The sequence below is a fragment of the Alnus glutinosa genome, chromosome 3, assembly GCF_958979055.1.
Source record: "Alnus glutinosa chromosome 3, dhAlnGlut1.1, whole genome shotgun sequence".
Classification (NCBI taxonomy): Eukaryota; Viridiplantae; Streptophyta; class Magnoliopsida; order Fagales; family Betulaceae; genus Alnus; species Alnus glutinosa.
The window spans coordinates 18,188,416-18,207,564 of NC_084888.1; the positions used below are offsets into that span (position 1 = coordinate 18,188,416).

Genomic DNA, 19,149 nt, shown 5'->3' on the forward strand with positions numbered 1-19,149 from the left:
AGAGTTAAAGGTATGACTACTGCATAAGGGTATGTGAGTGGGAGTTTCTTGTAACTAGCTTTGTTTTCGGTATAGTGGATATCCTGGGTTTGGCTGCCCCGAAGTGGTTTTTCTCTTCACAGAGTTTCCACTTCGTTAACAAATATCTTGTCTTCTTTATATTCCGCATTTAAGATATTTTGTTGCGCACAAACACACTTTGTTGTTAGAAGTCAATATTTATTTTCAATTGGTATCAGAGCGGGTACACTTGTGTTTGGATTTATTTCCTAAGTGTGATCCATGATTTCTTTTTACATAAATCTTCCTGAGTTCTCTGAAGATGATTTTTATGATTTCTCTAAAGATACCCTTTTGATAAGTAAACTCTTTAAGAAATCCAATAAAGAACTCAAGAAGATTAAGCAAGAAAAAGAGTCTTTGATTTAACAATTATCTGAATCACATGTTTTGATTGACTCTTTGAAATCAGAGAATACCATGCTTTTTGATACTGTTGATGCACTAGAGAATAAATTTAAAGAATCAGAGGATCTCTTGAAAAAAATTCTCTAGTAATAATTTGAAAATCATGCTTTGTATTCATACAGATATTTCTAATAAGCCTAATTTAATTGTTAATGATCTAAATACTTCTACTTCACATGCTTCTAATTCTGAATTAGATTCTATTGATATTAAGTCTGTGATAGAAGATACAGCTTGTTTAGATAATTCTTGCTTAACTAAACATGTGATGCCTAACTCCAAGGAATCAGGAATACAAGGTAAGTTTATTTCCAAATGTCATAATTGTGGGAAGATTGGTCATATTAGGCCAATTGTTATTTGTTGAAGTCCCACAGGCCTTGGATTAAGCAGGATGCTCTGAGGAAAAGTGAAGTTGAAGATCCTTCATCATCAAAACATGTCCCTCCGCATAGGAGACATATAAAAGGTAAGGGCAATATTGTTTGTAGGAATGCTAACCATATTTCTGCAGAGAAAGTCAAGCAGCATTCCAACAAAAGAAGCCTGCCCACCTGTCATCACTGCAGCATCACTGGTCACATCTGACCCAAATGTCCACAGCTCCAAGTGATAAGTGTTGAATGTTATACATTCAAGCCCCTTAATTTACATATGTTAAGCTCATAGTTTTGTTATAGTTTGATGTTTTGTGTTGTTTTTGTGTTTTCTTGTATTTACAGGTTTTGGAAGAAAATCCATCAAATTCCAAGATTATAATGAAGTCAGAAAACTCACTTTTAGATAGATTCAAATCCAATCAATTTTGAATTTAAGGAAAGAGAAGTTGGCAAAAATTCGTTATTTTCGGAAAGAATCCAGAATGAGCACGTCTCAGTAATTTAATCATAACTTTCCGCTCAAATATCAGATTGCAACAAAATATGTGGCATTAGAAAGCTAAGAGAAAATTAAAAAAATATGTACGAAATAGGTTTTTCCTAATTCGGATGTTTACCATGCCAAAATCGCCCCGAAATAAGAGACTGCAAATCTATATGAATTTTGGAATCCTTTTCCTACTTGGATAGAAATTTCAGAAAAGGAAAAGACTTGTAATTATTCTATTTGGACTAGAAGACCTACTTAGAATTGTAATAGGAATTCTAGAGCTTCTAGAGCTTCTCTCATCCCTATAAATAGGCCTCTAGCTTTTGAAGAAAGGACACATAAGCTTTGGAGAAGAATCAAAGGTTCCATCAAGAAAGAGGTTCTTCCTAATTTTTATTTTATTTATTTATTTATTTTCTGTATGTATATAATTTTAGTTTATATTAGTTGTAACTAATACTTTAGTTAGGGCTCGATTGAAGCCCTAATTATGTCTCGTTAAGGTTTTCAATTGGCGCCTTTGCTACAATTCATATATTGATGCTTAACTTGATTATTTCCTATTTTCTTGAATTCCTCTCATATTTATGCTTGATCATCATATACATGTGGTATGGATTTGTTATTTATGTCAATTTGGATGACCGAGTCCTGGGCATAATAAAGTAACAAAAGAACTCCATCACAGGTTCTTGGATTAATCAACGTAAAGACAACTGGAATAGATATCATATTCCAATCTGAGTGTGTTTACCGATTTCCATAGATTTATGCTTCCTTGAAGAACAACTTAGTAGATACCGTGCTAAATCCTTCAAGGAAGAAAAGAGTTAGAGTAGATACTATGCCTAACTCGTTGCTTAGGGAAATCAATAGCTTTAGGAGAAGATACCATTCCCTTGTGGCTGGTAAACATTAAGCATCATGTTATGATTGTAGTATTGTGCATATTGCGAATCTTATTTGAGTATGATTAGCGGTAGATATCGAAAGTCTACCTTTTCTTCATAGTATTTTTAATTCAATCTTTTATCCCGTCTTATTCAACGTATCGCTTTTAGGAATTTCTCTTTAAATACAATTTATACCAATCATCGTGGGAATGATCTCGTATTTGCCTACTATACTATCGTTTTGATCTTGTGCACTTGCGCGTAAAACGTACAAAAATTTATCTATTTATTTAGGTAGATATTTGCACAATAAGTTTTTGGCGCCGTTGCCGGGGATTGTGTTAAATTGTGTTTTTAAAGTTTTTCCTTTTATTTTAGTTATTTCTGTTTATGATAATCTAAAAAAAAGCCTTATTCAAAGTTGAGGAAGACATGGCAGAAGTACGGGTAGAGAATCTACGCGAGCGGAAGCCAATGAAGAGTTCATTCATACCACAAAATCCAAATCAGCCCTCTTGCATTGCTTTTCAACCAAATGTGCAAAGCAATTTTGATTTGTCTTCGTTGCTCTATATGGTTCCACACTATAGAGGCACACCTACAGAGGATCCATATCTACACATTCGGGACTTCTTTGATCTTTACAAAACTCAAAATGTCCTTGGCTTAAATGCGGAAGGAATCAGGTTAATTCTCTTCCCTTTTTCCTTAAAAGATAATGCTAAATTATGGTTGAATTCTTTGGCTGCAAGGTCTATTCAAAATTGGGATGAGTTGGCCACAAAGTTCTTGAAAAAGTTCTTTCCAGCCCAACGGACTAGGCAATTGAGGAGGGAAATTCAAACCTTCCAACAAAAAGATGGAGACCTATTCTTTGAGGCATGGGAACACTTCAAGGAGCTACTTCTAAAATGCCCACATCACAATCTATCTCAGGACGATCAGGTACAAGCTTTCTATGAAGGTTTAAATGATTCTAACAAAAGTCTTGTAGATTCAGCTTGTGGAGGTGTACTAATGGAAAAGAATAGTGAGGAGGCAATAGAACTGTTTGAGACTTTAAGCGAAAACTCCCAACAATTCTTATCCCGAAGGAGGCAAGGACTCAAAAGAAAAGGCGTCTTTGAAGTGAATGGCAATAATGGAGTTCAAACTCAGATGGCTACCTTGGAGAGGAAACTGGATATGCTAGTGAAAGTCATGACTACTCATAACATCTCTCACATTCAACAGATTGCTCAAGTGGAGAATACACAATGGCAGCAAAGGAATTTCCAGCAAGGAAATAATTATCAAGCTCCTCCACCACAAGCGGTCCAACCAAATCCAGAGCCAAAGAAGAATGACCTCGAAAGTGCTCTACTCCAATTTATGACTGCACAACAACAGAGCAACACTCAGACCAGTCAAGCTATCAAAAAATTGGAGGCCAATACAAGTCAAGCTATTCAAAGATTGGAAACACAAGTGGGGCAGTTGGCCAAAGAGCTAAGTGAGAGAAAGAGGGGCGAATTCCCAATGGAAGCTGACTCTGAACAAATCATCAACCACCTTAAAAGAGAAAGAGAAGAAGAGCTTCAAAGTCAATTGGTGGCTGATCCTAATGGGTATTACGTGGAGGATTGGAGTTCTTCCTGTCATGAGCAAGCTATCACCACATTGAGGAGTGAAGAAGTGGTAGAAAACCAGGAGGAAGATGGGAACGATAAGCAAATTGAGGTCACACATGATCTACATTAGGAAAAAGGCAAAGAAGTAAGCACTGAGGCTTCTTCAGCATTAACTCCTATTCCCGAATTACCAAGATGCCATGAGAGAAGTCTGTTAGGACCATTAGACGAGCAAACTGAGGTCATCAAAGTAGAAAAACTCTCTAAGTATTCTCCTCATAGAATTTCAGTTCATGATTCCCTTCCGGATGAGAAACTGTTTGAGAATTCTCAGAGTGATTTACCCCGATCTGTGAAAATTAGGAACTACCTTTTTGTAGGTAGAATTCATTCTGTATGGTCCAAGAGAAGAACAGATTGGTGCTTCAAGTTTAAACTCAAAAGCTACTACCAAAAGCGCTCGAGCAATCCAGGAGCTCAAGCACATCTGCCCAAATTAGTGGTACTGAGGCCACTGCATGCACTAAAAATTCATATCCTTTAAAGAATTATAGTTTTGTTTTTAATTATTGTTCATTTTTTTTTTGGTTAATTTTATTTTTATTGTGGTTAATTTTAGTTTCTATTCTTTTTTATTTTTAGTTTTCCTTTCCTTGGTTTTGTTTTACTAGTTTTGTTTTTCATGGACAAGTGTTTTTTCATTCAAGTTTGGGGGTATGCTACGAGCCATACCTAGTCCAACCAATTTTCTCATCTCCCGGGTATGATCTTTCCATTCTATCTACACATTGAGGACAATGTGTAATTTAAGTTTGGGGGTATGGGACACACACTTTTTGTAAAAAAAAAAAAAAAATTGAAATTGCATGTTCATGTTATTTTTAAGACTTTGGTTGATCTAAAAATTGTGATTTGAATTTCATTGGTGAGCTTATAATGTTGAAAACATGATCATTTGAAATTGATTCTAAAGTCCTACTACTTACTTTTGGCATCTAAGGTTCATTTGTTTCAATCTAAACTATCACAAGCATATTAGCATATAATTTGTGAGGTATGATATATGAACCTAATTGTGTATTTTTTTCAATGTCTTGAGTGAAGCTGGGTGACTTGTTGAATGGATACCTTGGCATATTTATAATAATAAAAAGAAAAAAAAAAAAAAAAAAAAGGAAAAGAAAACCATTTTTGAAGCTTTCACCGAGTAACTGGACTTCTTGCCTCATTAAGCAGTGAATGTTCGCACCAAAAAGTGAGAAATTCAGATTGGTTAAAGTCATGACTAGTTTAGTTCTGTAGCCTTTTTGACTTGAGTTAGTAAGCTCTTAGGGGTGTCTCCACCCCTAGTGCCCTAAAGCCATCTGGTTTGGGTGCATTAGCCTAACACTCGTTACATGGGTCAATTAGAAAGCTTAAGATAACTAAGCATTGCACAGCCTGACCAAAAAAAAAAAAAAAAGGAAAAAGAAAAAAGAAAATAAAGCTCTTGCTATTATGCCTTGGTCATTCAATTTGATGGGGATCCCAGTGAATTTTGAGATATTGAGTCATTGCACATTGGAATTAATTTGAAGCCTCATGATTATGTGTTAGTTCACCTTACAATGAATTGAACTTGTGATGCCTCAGCTTGTCGTTTGTAAGTGGTTAAACTTTGGAATTCTGTTTTATATTGAAGATGGAGTTTATCTTTCTAAGCTTGCTAATGAATGAGAATCATAATTTTGGTGACACTTAACTCTTTGGAATAAACATGAATTTTGGCATAATGTTTGTGGGTATCATTCATGGAAAACCCTCACGAGACTTTACTCGTCCACTAGGGAGTCCTAGGGCTTTAAAAGGCTTATTGCATAGCTAAATGTAATCGTTTTTCCCGCGACAGAGGAGGTAGAGTAGTTATTGTTTTGGTTTTCATTTTATTTTCAATTCTGCATTGCTAAGGGACTAGCAATATGTAAGTTTGGGGGTGTGATAAGTGTTGAATGTTATACATTCAAGCCCCTTAATTTACATATGTTAAGCTCATAGTTTTGTTATAGTTTGATGTTTTGTGTTGTTTTTGTGTTTTCTTGTATTTTACAGTTTTTGAAAGAAAATCCATCAAATTCCAAGATTATAATGAAGTCAGCAAACTCACTTTTGGATAGATTCAATTCCAATCAATTTTGAATTTAAGGAAAGAGAAGTTGGCAAAAATTCGTTATTTTCGGAAAGAATCCAGAATGAGCACGTCTCAGTAATTTAATCATAACTTTCGGCTCAAATATTAGATTGCAACAAAATATTATATGTGGTGTTAGAAAGCTAAGTGAAAATTAAACAATATGTAAGAAATAGGTTTTTCCTGATTGGGACGTTTACCATGCCAAAATTGCCCCGAAATAAGACACTGCAAATCTGTATGAATTTTGGAATCCTTTTCCTACTTGGATAGAAATTTCAGAAAAGGAAAAGACTTGTAATTATTCTATTTGGACTAGAAGACCTACTTAGAATTGTAATAGGAATTTTAGAGCTTCTAGAGCTTCTCTAATCCCTATAAATAGGCCTCTAGCTTTTGAAGAAAGGACACACAAGCTTTGGAGAAGAATCAAAGGTTCCATCAAGCTTTGGAGGTTCTTCCTAGTTTTTATTTTATTTATTTATTTATTTTCTGTATGTATATAATTTTAGTTTATATTAGTTGTAACTAATACTTTAGTTAGGGCTCGATTGAAGCCCTAATTATGTCTCGTTAAGGTATTCAATTGGCGCCTTTGCTACAATTCATATATTGATGCTTAACTTGATTATTTCCTATTTTCTTGAATTCCTCTCATGTTTATGCATGGTCATCATATACATGTGGTATGGATTTGTTATTTATGTCAATTTGGATGACCGAGTCCTGCGCATAATAAAGTAACAAAAGAACCCCATCACAGGTTCTTGGATTAATCAACATAAAGACAACTGGAATAGATATCATATTCTAATCTGAGTGTGTTTACCGATTTCCATAGATTTATGCTTCCTTGAAGAACAACTTAGTAGATACCATGCTAGATCCTTCAAGGAAGAAAAGAGTTAGAGTAGATACCATGCCTAACTCATTGCTTAGGGAAATCAATAGCTTTAGGAGAAGATACCATTCCCTTGTGGCTGATAAACATTAAGCATCATGTTATGATTGTAGTATTGTGCATATTGCGAATCTTATTTGAGTATGATTAGCTGTGGATATCGAAGCCCTACCTTTTCTTCATAGTATTTTTAATTCAATCTTTTATCCCGTCTTATTCAACGTATCGCTTTTAGGAATTTCTCTTTAAATACAATTTATACCAATCCTCGTGGGAATGATCTCGTATTTGCCTACTATACTATCGTTTTGATCTTGTGCACTTGCGAGTAAAACGTACAAATATTTATCTATTTATTTAGGTAGATATTTGCACAACACCAAGCTCAGAAGAAAGATCAGAGGAAGTTGCCTACTAAGACCGCATCAAGTACTCTACCTTCGGCGGGACATCAAGTTCCATGGCATCAGCGGCAACAACAGCGGTCTGTTCTGAAGAACACATCAAGGCACTACAAGAAAAAGCCGCAAAAGTCCAATAGCAACCATGCCTATGAAGGGTTGCTGAGCTTGTTACAAGGGATGCTGAGGAGAATGGACAATATGAGCAACACCCGATCACATCTACCACGGGTACACCAAGGTTGAGTCAGAGAGAGTGAGACCATTCACCCCTTGAGGGGGAGTGGACTCACCTAGTATAGGTGCAGTCTCACCATACCTAAGATTTTGGTTCCTAAATCCTAGTGCATATCAGGTATGTTTGTATTGCATTGATTGTCATATCTTATATATCCTATTTTTGCCTTGCATTCTGTTTCAGGAACCACATTTTCTATCCCTAGATTTTCTATTGGTTGCTTTGAGAATTTTCGGCAGGTACATTCTAAGGATGACAGAGAAAGCATGTCATTGCTTTTCTGTCTTGGTATAGTCAAACCACTCTCCCTAAGGACAGGTTTGCTCTTACTCACAATTTATGTAATGATTGCTTTTTAACAGGATTATCGATTCTATTCAGATTCTTCAAGTAATATGGACAGTGTCTTATTTCATGCCATGTGTATAGTCACAAGTTTCTAAGAAGATGTCCATAAAGATTCAATGCAATTTCCAAGTCTGAATAGCCGGTTCCTGTGTAACCGTTCGGACGAGCCTTTGAAGGGGTTCGGACGCCCCGTAGTGTCTAGTAGATTACGTTGAAGTCGTCCGGACAATAGAGCAACACCGTCCGGATGCTAGGTCAATCATTATTCTACATTGAGTTGGATTTCAGAAGTCGACACTGTTAGGGAAGTCTCTGCAAGTCGTCCGGACGCTGTCCAGCGTTTCAGAATATTCCAGTGTTCCGTTCAAGCGCAGAAAGGAGTTATAGCGAAGACCGTCCGAACGGTCGGCCAAGCCGTTCGAACGTGGACCTGATAAGGAAAGAATTGCACTCTTTTTGAAAGGCGATCGCAGAAGAACGTTCCGACGTGGCTATCTTCCGTCCGGACACTCGACAGCCAGAGTCCGAATTTCAGCAGATTTTGGTTTTATGTAAGCCTATAAATAGAGGGCCCTAAGCTTGTAAATTGTATGAATTCTGTATCGAATTCCATAGTGCTTAGAGAGGGTGTTTAGGGAGAATCGAAGATCCGCTAGCTTTCAAGCCGTTGCTGGTGTGTGCTCAACATTTCGTGTGAAGTCTATCTTAGGGATCAGCCCTAAGGTAAAGAAATCTATTGAAGACCCCTTCAAGTAGGAGATTTGGGTGGGAAGCATTCACGATGGTCTTCATGTCAGAGTTAAAGGTATGACTACTGCATAAGGGTATGTGAGTGGGAGTTTCTTGTAACTAGCTTTGTTTTCGGTATAGTGGATATCCTGGGTTTCGCTGTCCCGAAGTAGTTTTTCTCTTTACAAAATTTCCACTTCGTTAACAAATATCTTGTCTTCTTTATATTCCGCATTTAAGATATTTTGTTGCGCACAAACACACACTTTGTTGTTAGAAGTCAATATTTATTTTCAAACACTGATATCAAGTCCCGTCCGCTAGGAGGGCTATAGATCCAGTCTCGAAGTGCTAATGGGACATCGATCTTATCTGTGTATTGTTACTCGTCAAAAGGAGCAATGCGAACACTGGTGATAGCTGAATATGAAACAGGGTCCGTAGATATCTTGCTTATGTGGGACTAATCAACTTGATGAGACTTCGGAGAACGTGGCATGGGCTCATCCTCCCACTATGATCGAGATTGAAGGTAAACTGTTGGATACGGACTCAAATTACTGATCGGTTCTAAAGGGCTGGGCGTGGGGCTCGGCCCTAATGCTCCCAATGAGCCTGAATCACATTGGGGTATAATGATGACTTGGGTTTGCTTGGCGGCCCCATTCCCTAAAATAGATTATTCTGGTTGTAACCATAAATTCAGTCTGTCACAACAAATCCACGTTGAGAGAGAGAGAGAGTGAGAAGATTTGTAATTATTTATATACTAGTATAGCTTATTATAATGTCGATATGCAAGATGTCATGTGAGCGAGAAACCAACTTTAATAAAAATGTAGAGCAAACCCTTTAGGAAACCCATAATAGCGAAAGATAAATTCTCCATACTCTCGTAGCTAACTTCATGTGCTAAGCAATAATCTACGATTAAGATAATGACCCTAATTTAAAGTGCTCTTAAATCGAAGTGTACGATTTGTCCATCTTCAACGACCTTTGACCAAATCAGCATCAACTTCATTATTACTTTCTATTTTAATACAACCAGGCCAACTGAACCTATCTTCTTGAATAATTTAAAAAAGAAAAATCATAAATGCATGTATGTGTACAATGTAACAATGTTAATGTACATGCATGCGTGGAACTCATTTAGACCACAAATGCATGAGTTCCTCTTAGACCATAAAGAAATCCAAATCCTGAAATCCTGAAATCCTGAAAATTATAACAAGTACTGGCCAGGGGGCATGGTTTTCAAAAATTATCTCAAAAAAATTTATTAAGTTAATATAAAGATTGAAGCTTAAAAATTAGGCTCTGCCCTTATTAGTTTTTGGCCCTCATGGATAAGAAATTCTGATTCCAATCCTGGTAACAGGATTATTAGAATTTGTTGTTCCCAACTTCCCATCCCCTCATGACCATTGAGACGAGTATATGGCCGTGCACTAACTACCTTAATTTTAATGACTATGCACACCGCTTAAGATATATATAATATTCTAGAGATCAGGATTCCTTACATTTCTTATGGAATTTCACCTTGTAGATTTTTTGAAACCATAATTATTATTTTCAAAATTTGTTCACCTCAGTGTTTATCACATCCATGCATGTAATAAGCAATGATTTTTTTTTTTTTTTTAACAATGAAAAAACTAAAAACATTTTAGAACATAGACCTCTGTATATCACATGTACGATATATACTGAGGTCGTTAATTTGAACTATTTATTTTAAAATTAATGGTTACCATTTAAAATGTTCTTTAAAATAGATTCTTTTATGAATTCTAAAAGATCTTGATCCATATTTATATTTAATAAAGAACTTTAATTAGTTCTAACTCTAGTACCCTTTATTCATTTTATCTCTAGGGAATAATGAAAACTTCAGCCCCTGCGGTTTGGATTTTATAGAGTAGATCTTGTGGTTTGCTTTTGCATAAAAATTGTCGTCTCAGTAGCATTTCTAATGGAAGTTAATCCCACATGGCTACTTAGATACATCACCACCAATGACATACTGGGACATGTCAATCAAATTTAAATTAAAAATCTTACCTAAATAAAAACTAAAAAGCCAAAACAAGTTTTATTTATTTATTTATTTTTTTAAAAAAGACAAAAACAGAGGGATGACAACTGGCCTCCCCTCACAAAGGGGTGACTGGCCACCCCTCTCATGCAAGGCCAGTTGCCTCTCGTTTGGGGTAGCCATGGCAGGTGAGGGACAACTATTAAATTTCTTGTTTGTCCTATTTTAGGTGGCTCGGAGGTGGTCAAGGGATTGCTGCCCTTCACAGGAGAGGGGTAGCCTTGTGAGGGGCAAGTAAGGAGTGGTTGCCCTTATCTAGGATGGTCAAGGAATGATCGCACCTAAAAAGAAAGGGGCAACCAGCTCTTAGTTGCCCCAAACGAGGGGCGATTGCCTCTCACAAGAAAGGGGTAGTCGACTACCCCCTATTTTTTATTTAATTTTTTTTTAATTTATATTTTTAATTTAGTTAGGTTGCAACATACCAATATATCATTAGTGCCGATGTGTCTAAGTGGCGTCCTGACACTACCTTTTGTTAGAATTTCTAAGTGTTGAGATCATGTACATAATTTGCACAACGGAAAGACACTAAGATCGACTTTATGAAAGCATGGCAAGATCATGTTATTTTAAAAAATAAACAAGGGAGGACTACATACTTGTTTCGACGGCCACTTCTAAAGATTTCTTTCTCTTGCTCCTCCAAAGAACACAGCTGCCTTGGGGATTTTTGGGACCTTTATGGTGCGTTTGGGTATTGAATATTTCGAATATGAATAATATTCTGAATCTGTTTGTGAATTTCGAGGTAATGAAAATGTGTTTGGATGTTGAATAAAATTCAGATTCTTTTTGAATATGTGTTTGGGTGTTGAATTTTGAGATTGGAAAAAAAATATTTTTTAATGATAGAAAGTGATTGGAAATGATTGGATTGTATGAAAAGTTGTGTATAATGATTAGTGTTATGAAAATAAGTGTTAAATTTTTGAAATTGAAAAAAAATAATATTGAAAAATTGTAAATAATGATTGGTATGATGAAAATTAATCTTGGGAAAAATACCATTTTAGCCTTACAAACTGCCAACACTTCGACTCCGGTCCCCCAAACTACCAAAACCTTTGAAAAATGCCATATTTGACGAAAGATTCTCATATTACCCCTGCCACGTGACACTTTTCAATTAAAAAAATAAAACTAATAATAAAAAAAACTCAAAAAAAAGTTTAAAAATTAAAAATTAAAAACTCAAAAAACTAAATTTTTATTTTTATTTTTATTTTTGACCTAAAAAAAAAAAAAAAAAAAAAAAGAGGTTTGGGTTAATAGCAAAAATCTGGGTTAATAAAAAAAAAAAAAAAGCTGCTACACTCACGAGAGCAACATGGGGGACGGTTTCACAAATCATTTCTGCTACACTCACACCCAAAAGCTTACTCCCATCTTTATTTTTTGTGTTTTTTGGTTTTCTTCTCAGGCACAATAGGAAGATCGGTGCCCTCGAACCACCCACCCAAAACACGAACCACTCGGCACCACCACCCCGGAACACGTCGGCATCACCACCTCCAAGACAGTCACCACTGAGCGTCCATTTCCGAAGGCCATGGACGGGCGGCGACTGAGCTCGGGAAAGATCCGGCAGGAACCCACGCACACCGGCGTGGGTTTGAGAGATCCAGCTGGAAATCCAAATCCGGCCGGAAAATCATGCCATCCAAAGCCCGAACCGCCCAAATCCGTCCATGCGTCCCGATCCAAACCCAGATCTGACCAGAAAACCGCCTAGATCCGACCGAGCGTCCCGACCCGTCATCCCGATCCCGCCGGCCTTCCAAATCCCGTCGTCTTGAGCTTCTTCGCCAGCCGGAGAGAACGAGAGAGAGAGAGTTTTGTTTTTAAAAAGAAGAAAACAAAAGAAGGAAAAAAGCTGGTTTGAGAGTAGCAATCAATGCTACGAGTCTGAAAAGCAGGTCCACCATGTCATCATTTCACCTCAAAATTCAAACCATATTCAAGCATCATTCAAGCATCATTCGGGTTTTATTCGGATTGGTTCCGGGTTCCGGGTTTTTGAAAAAATACCCGATTCGAATGTTGAAAAACATTCGAACCAAACACACCATTAGGTCTTCTCCCCAATGTCTTAATATGACCAGACAATGGGCATACAAAGTTGCTTTTTCAATTACACTACAATAACTTTCAGGCACCTCTATTTATAGGCTTACATAATTTGAAGAGGTGAGAGTTTTAGTACTAGTAGAAAACTACAAGGCGGCGGCTAGGGTTAGAAGAAAACCCAAAACCTCTTGCCCTATGTAATACACAGCTAGGGTTGGGTATAAATCCCAAGCCCAAGTGCCTATTCATATGGCTTTGGCTTGGTTTTATCCCAACACCAGTCCCCTAAATGCATGCCCCATGCACCATGTCTCTAGCCATGTTTTAACAATTAAAACATGCAATCTAATTAAATAGAAGCCTGTCAATATTGTCAATTTACATTAGGAGCTTAAAGAGAAAAATAAAAAAGTAGCTTCAAATAAGCTTGTGACACTTATTATCTCCTCAATTGATTCAACTAAAACAATTGTAATTGCACTCTACTTTATATTTTTGATTAATTCAATTAATTCCTTACACAATTCTTAATATTGACTTTTGATTCTTATATGAAATATTCTGGAGACGAATTAAACTCAATTAGACTATTTAAATTCACTACAATTTATCTTCAAGTACCCAATTTAATCACATAATTATTCTCCTACTCGTGAAATATCATTTCACTATGTACATAATTATTTTGAAAAGCTTTACTTACCACCCTTGATATTTCATCACTTTTACAATCATATCATTTAACTTTAAGAAGTGTCAATTTAATTATCAATCTTTCAAATTTTTTTTTTTTTCAATTTCAACTATCCATTAGGATTTTCTGTTAAATGCTAATGTAGGGATGTCAAAATTCCCAAACCAACCCTCTTTTTTTTTTAGGAAGAAAAAGAAAAAAATTGCAAAGATTTAGACATTGGTGAGGATTTAAATAAACTTGCAAAAATACCCATGTCGGGATCTTTGAAAAAAAAATTAATTTTTTTAAAAAGAAACAGGAGTATTTTGAAAATTTTGACAAGATTTAACGGAAAATCCTATTGAAATGTTGAAATTAAAAAAATTGAAAGATGAATACACTATATTTACATTTTTTAAAGTTTAAAGGTATGATTGCAAAAATGATGAAATATTAGGAGTAGCAAGTGAAGGTTTTCCTAATTATTTTAGTAACTCTTACCAAAATGCCCTGACCAGGGATTGAGAATAATTACTCTATTAAATTTATTTCAAGTAGTTTTTTTCTTATCCTTAAAACAATTGACTTGGATTCTTTCTTGAGCATAGTGTTCCTTCAATGGCTACATGTGATTACCCAACACATCAATAAATTTTGACTACAATAAATATCTCACTATAAATCAAAGTGATCTTTAATTTACATCTGAATTCACAATCCTCTTATGATTTAGAATCAATATCATAAGAAGCCTGAGAGTTACAATCATTCATTTCGACTGTGTTTTAAAGGAATGACAACTCTCGTGGTTCGTTTAGTGTATTGTATCTGCATGCACCAACATATCAATCTGAAGTCACCACTTCACATGATCAAGATATATCATCATGATCGATATGTTGTACTATTCGCAAATGGAATGCCAAATTTCATTACTAATTGTAAACATTAAATTATGGATTGTAAGGTTTATGATTTAATATCTTCGGTGCGATAATCTCATTACTCGCACTATAGACAATAGTCAATGCAATTCATGGACTACTTACATGTGCGTAATAATCAATAAAAATAAACATGTAAACAAGTTATTTGTCATATGCACAAATAATGTAAATACAAAATTTACATTTCAAAACCATGTAAATAATTTTTTTATTTTTTTTTAATTTTCTTTTCCAGTCTTATTCTTTGAGCATATAATACCCGCCCAAGTTACGTTAAAGGTGAAGGGGAAAAGTCTGTAATCAATCTAGGGGTGGGCAAAACCCACCCAAACCCGCCACGCCTCGAAAAAGCCAGTTTTTAGGCTAAAAATCACGGGTACGGGTCTAGTTTTTGCAAAAATGTGTGGGGTGGGTTGGGTCTCAGGTTTAGCATTTTAAAAACCCTGAGTATCCGACCTGCCCCACCCCGCACAAAATCTAAAACACATAAAACACCCTAACACCTACGCCGCTCTTCATTTCCTCTTCAACCCTCAAACGAAATCGCCTATAAACACAGGCACTTAGGGTTTTCTAGCCCTGGCTCATATCAACGCCGCTCTTCATCTTCTTCACCCTTCACTCTTGCTTTCCCTACTCGAAGTCGAAGACCCCTCTTCGTAAGTAGGTCGCAAGAACCCTCTCGATCCATCTCTTTGTGGGTTCCTTCCGGCCGAGCAGACGTTTACTGGAAGCATCGAGAAGACCGCTGAATTTGGGTTCCTTCGTTCTAGTATCGCTGAATCTAACGATTACTGGAAGCACCGTGCAGATGATTCCGAATAGGGGATGGAGTAGATCTTGACTTTGTTCACCTCTCACGCCGAGCAAAAGAGCGGCCGTCACCCTCACCAATAGGAAAGCGTAAACTTCTTTTCCTTCTTTTCTTTTTGGTATGTTAGGATTAGGAACCCCAAATACCTGCCCGCCCCGTCCAACCAAACTGGCGAAACCTGCCCCAGCAAAACCCATGACCCTATGACTACAATGAACAATAGCCGAGCCATGAGCAGGGATTTTGAAACCCACAAGATCGGGTTCGGGGGCAAAAATAACAAAAATCCGCTCTTCCTACCTTGTGCCCACCTCTACGGCTCTACCCACCTCTAAATTAATCATTCAAATGTTAGTCAAACAAATGTAAAAAGTGATTTCATGATTGAATGGAAAGGCCGTCCATGTTCTCACTTCGTACTGCGATGTCATCTTGTGGGATTATTATTTTACACATTTTTTTCTCTTTCAGGTTAGAAAAAGAAAAAGAAAAAAACAATTATTGGCATTTCACATGGAATTTCTTTAATGCCCACTTCCACGATCCTCCAAGCACCCCAAAGTTCAATAAATAAAAGCAACAACTGAATAAAGAACATTAAAGAGGGATCAAAGTACAGATATCAAGACAAAGCTTAATATATTTGATAATTTTGGAGATCGAACCTCCCTAGCTTGTGGGTTTTGACTGTCAAAACAGTTGTTTCAAAACCACTTGCAATAAATTACACTAGATGTAAAGAAAGGATTTAGCTTCCAAACACACATATGAGATCAATATTTTAAAAAATAAGATAATAATTAAGCACTTACATCAGGACAAGAAACAAAAGAAATTACTCTGAATCTCTTACACCAAGTTGCATCATATGAAACCGCTGTAAAGATCGCGTAAATATAACTTATATATGTACTAGCTAGTGAATATTTTTAGGTGGATTCCATGAAATGATGCCTTGGATTTTGTATTTAGAATGGTAGTGAATACTTGAGGATATGCATTTCTCTTTCTCTAAAGAAGGGAAAATTTGTATAGACAAAAATTTTCAAAAAATTGGGATAGTAAAATTTTCTTTAAATTGAGTTAAAAGAATTTCTTTCAATCTAATTTTTAAAGTGTCACATGTTTTTTAGTATATGAGAAACATATATTTTTTTTTTTAATGGTATGTGTTTTTTATCACTTGTTTTTTTAATACTATTAATAAAAAATAGAAATGCTATTTATTAGACTATCAATTATCATACAACTGAGATGATATATATGTGCGCCGGTGAAAATTGGCTTTTGATTTTTTCTTTTTACAAGTTCTTATTATCCAAATGCTAATTTTTACAACCACGTTATCCTATTTATATAACGGTCTACTAAATCATATTAGTCAATTAAAGAAACATGAACTTTTTGCATACTCAAACGAAAGGGAATACATTTTAGAGACTGGCGGGGTTATATCAAATTAGTGTTAGAACTCTTAAGCTCTCACTATCGGGAAATTGTCTTCTTTCACGTCATCTTCTGTGCCCGTCTTCTTTCAGTCTATTATGGTAGAAGATGCGGGGATGCGTAAAGGCCAACCCATATAGGCTGGCAGAGTGTCGGCAGGTAGAATCACAAGAGTACGATCAATGGAGGCAGTAAGACTTGGGAGGGGAACTCATTCTTTGTATTACTTACGAATACTCCTTAGTTTAGCCTTTCCCACTAGGCTATGAACTAACTTGCCTCATTAGTCCGGAGTATATAAGCCATTAAGAGCTATCCCAAACAGAGTGGGTCATTTTTCGGTTTTAAGACATTCGTCAATTCCTAAATCAGCAGTTACAATAGGTGATTCCGTCCTTTCGGCAGGAAGTACTACATAAGATAGCAGTGGTTTCCTACTGTCCATTCGGCAAGAAGAATTTAGAACATAGCGATTTCCTCCCTTTAAAACAAAAGTATATCTTCCTCCCCGGTAGCAGCAGTAGCTTGATATTGGTGCAATTCCCAATTCACACACAGAGGTGAGAAAGCTGATGTGTGCCCTTATAGCCGCATAGTTGTTGCAAGGTGTGTTAAATAATGGATATAATAAATCACCCACCCCGTCATCATTCAGTCTCATGTATTTATTATATATAGCTGGTTTTTACACAAAATAAGGATGTTAAGCTGAGAAAGTAAGTGCAGAATCCAAGAGAGTCGGGATGAAATCTAGAAACTACTCACCTAAGAATTAAGTCACTGAACAAACAAAAACCCCTTGATGGGTTTTGATTCCTGAAAGCTGAGAGTCAGTTGCACCTGTAACCACCGTATCTTAATTTTCAAGGGAAATGATCAAATTACAACAAGTGCATTACAAGTACACTACAAGTGCACAATATATTGCAAGGTATATTGGGGGATCTACATGTATGGGCTCCACCTCAATGTGCATTAGTGTTGTATACTTGTAGTGCATGTATTATCTCCCAATTTTCAATATGTGATATATACATATTTAATATAATATAAATAAAAAATAAATTAATGATTAACTTGGAACAGCATCTTAAACTTTGTCTTTAAATTCTCGCACCATCCCCCGCTTGTGATTGGGAGCATCTGAAGGAGATCGAAAAGTCACAGCAGCTCTCTTTGCAGAAAGCAACTTCGTGATGGATTCAAAGAAGTCTAACAAGATCAGAGAGATTGTAAGGCTTCAACAGATCCTCAAGAAGTGGAAAAAGCTTGCAAATGCTCAAAAGAACGGCTCCAACGCCACTTCTACCAGCGCCAACATTAGCAGTACTGGCAGTAAGAGCATCAACTTCCTTAAGAGAACACTATCCTTTTCAGATGTTTCGGCGGCCTCCAACGATGTCGTCCCGAAAGGCTTTCTCGCCGTTTGTGTAGGGAAGGAGCTTAAGAGATTCGTTATCCCAACTGAATACTTGGGTCACCAAGCATTCGGGATTTTACTGCGGGAAGCCGAAGAAGAATTTGGCTTCCAACAGGAGGGTGTGCTCAAGATTCCGTGTCAAGTGTCGGTGTTCGAGAAAATATTGAAGGTGGTTGAAGAGAAAAGAGAGGCAGTCTACTTAAATGAGTTTGGTTTCAATGCAGACAACGAAAAGATTGGGTGCTACTCACCGGATTGCGAGCTTACAACCTCTCATCATCCTCAAATGTGTAGATGACTACTTCAATATTTTTCTTCTTCACCAAATCTTTTCCGTTTTCTTTTTCTTTTTGAAACTTTATGTTGCGAATGCAATGTACGAGGGAGAGGAGTAAGATCAGAGCACATTTATAGATAATAAGGTTGATATCTTTTTATGAAGGAAAGTAGTATTAGTTGGATATCTACTATGATCCTGGTTTTATTGTATCTGACATTAATTACTTTGGTGCAAATTAAGGGCATTAGATTTTCCTTTTCCTTTTCATATATATATATATATATATTTTAAGTTAGGGCATTAGATTTTGTTGATCTTTTGAAGAAAAGCGTTGAGTTTCGTCTCAGATATAGATGTAGTAGCCAATGCTGCCAGACCATGCACTGTGATAATGGCATATGTAAGGGTAAGATGAGATTTAGATCCACTCTGGTTATAGCAATATATGTAAAAGAGAGAATAGCTGAGATTTCAGATAAAATAAATAAATAAAGGAAAAAAAGAGATTTTTCTGAAAATATTTTCGACATTTGGCTCGTACAAAAAAAAAAAAAAAAAAAAAGGTAAAAAATCACTGGTGACGAGATTTCGTCACTGGCTGGCAGGATTCCGGCCACATTTATCGGATTCTAGCTACTTTTGTTGGATTCCAGCGATGAAGGCCGGAAGTATGGTCGGATTTGAAAGAAACTAGCCAGATTCCGACCGTATTGGTGTAACGCCCCGCCTTTTACAAAAAGGCATAAGTGAAAATTTTTCAATTTACA

The 19,149-nt window shown here is 36.3% G+C and overlaps 1 protein-coding gene and 1 non-coding gene across 2 annotated transcripts; one reads left to right on the forward strand and one right to left on the reverse strand.

The window, feature by feature from the left end:
* Positions 1–3,053: 3,053 nt before the first annotated feature.
* On the reverse strand, positions 3,054–3,160 carry LOC133865085 (small nucleolar RNA R71). Its single transcript, XR_009899618.1, has one exon. It is a non-coding gene; the product is annotated as a small nucleolar RNA R71 (small nucleolar RNA).
* Positions 3,161–17,824: 14,664 nt separating this feature from the next.
* Positions 17,825–18,636, forward strand: LOC133864788 (protein SMALL AUXIN UP-REGULATED RNA 51-like). Its single transcript, XM_062301200.1, has one exon. It carries the CDS (start codon positions 17,879–17,881, stop codon positions 18,398–18,400), a length of 522 nt encoding a protein of 173 aa, XP_062157184.1. The 5' UTR covers positions 17,825–17,878; the 3' UTR covers positions 18,401–18,636.
* Positions 18,637–19,149: the final 513 nt, after the last annotated feature.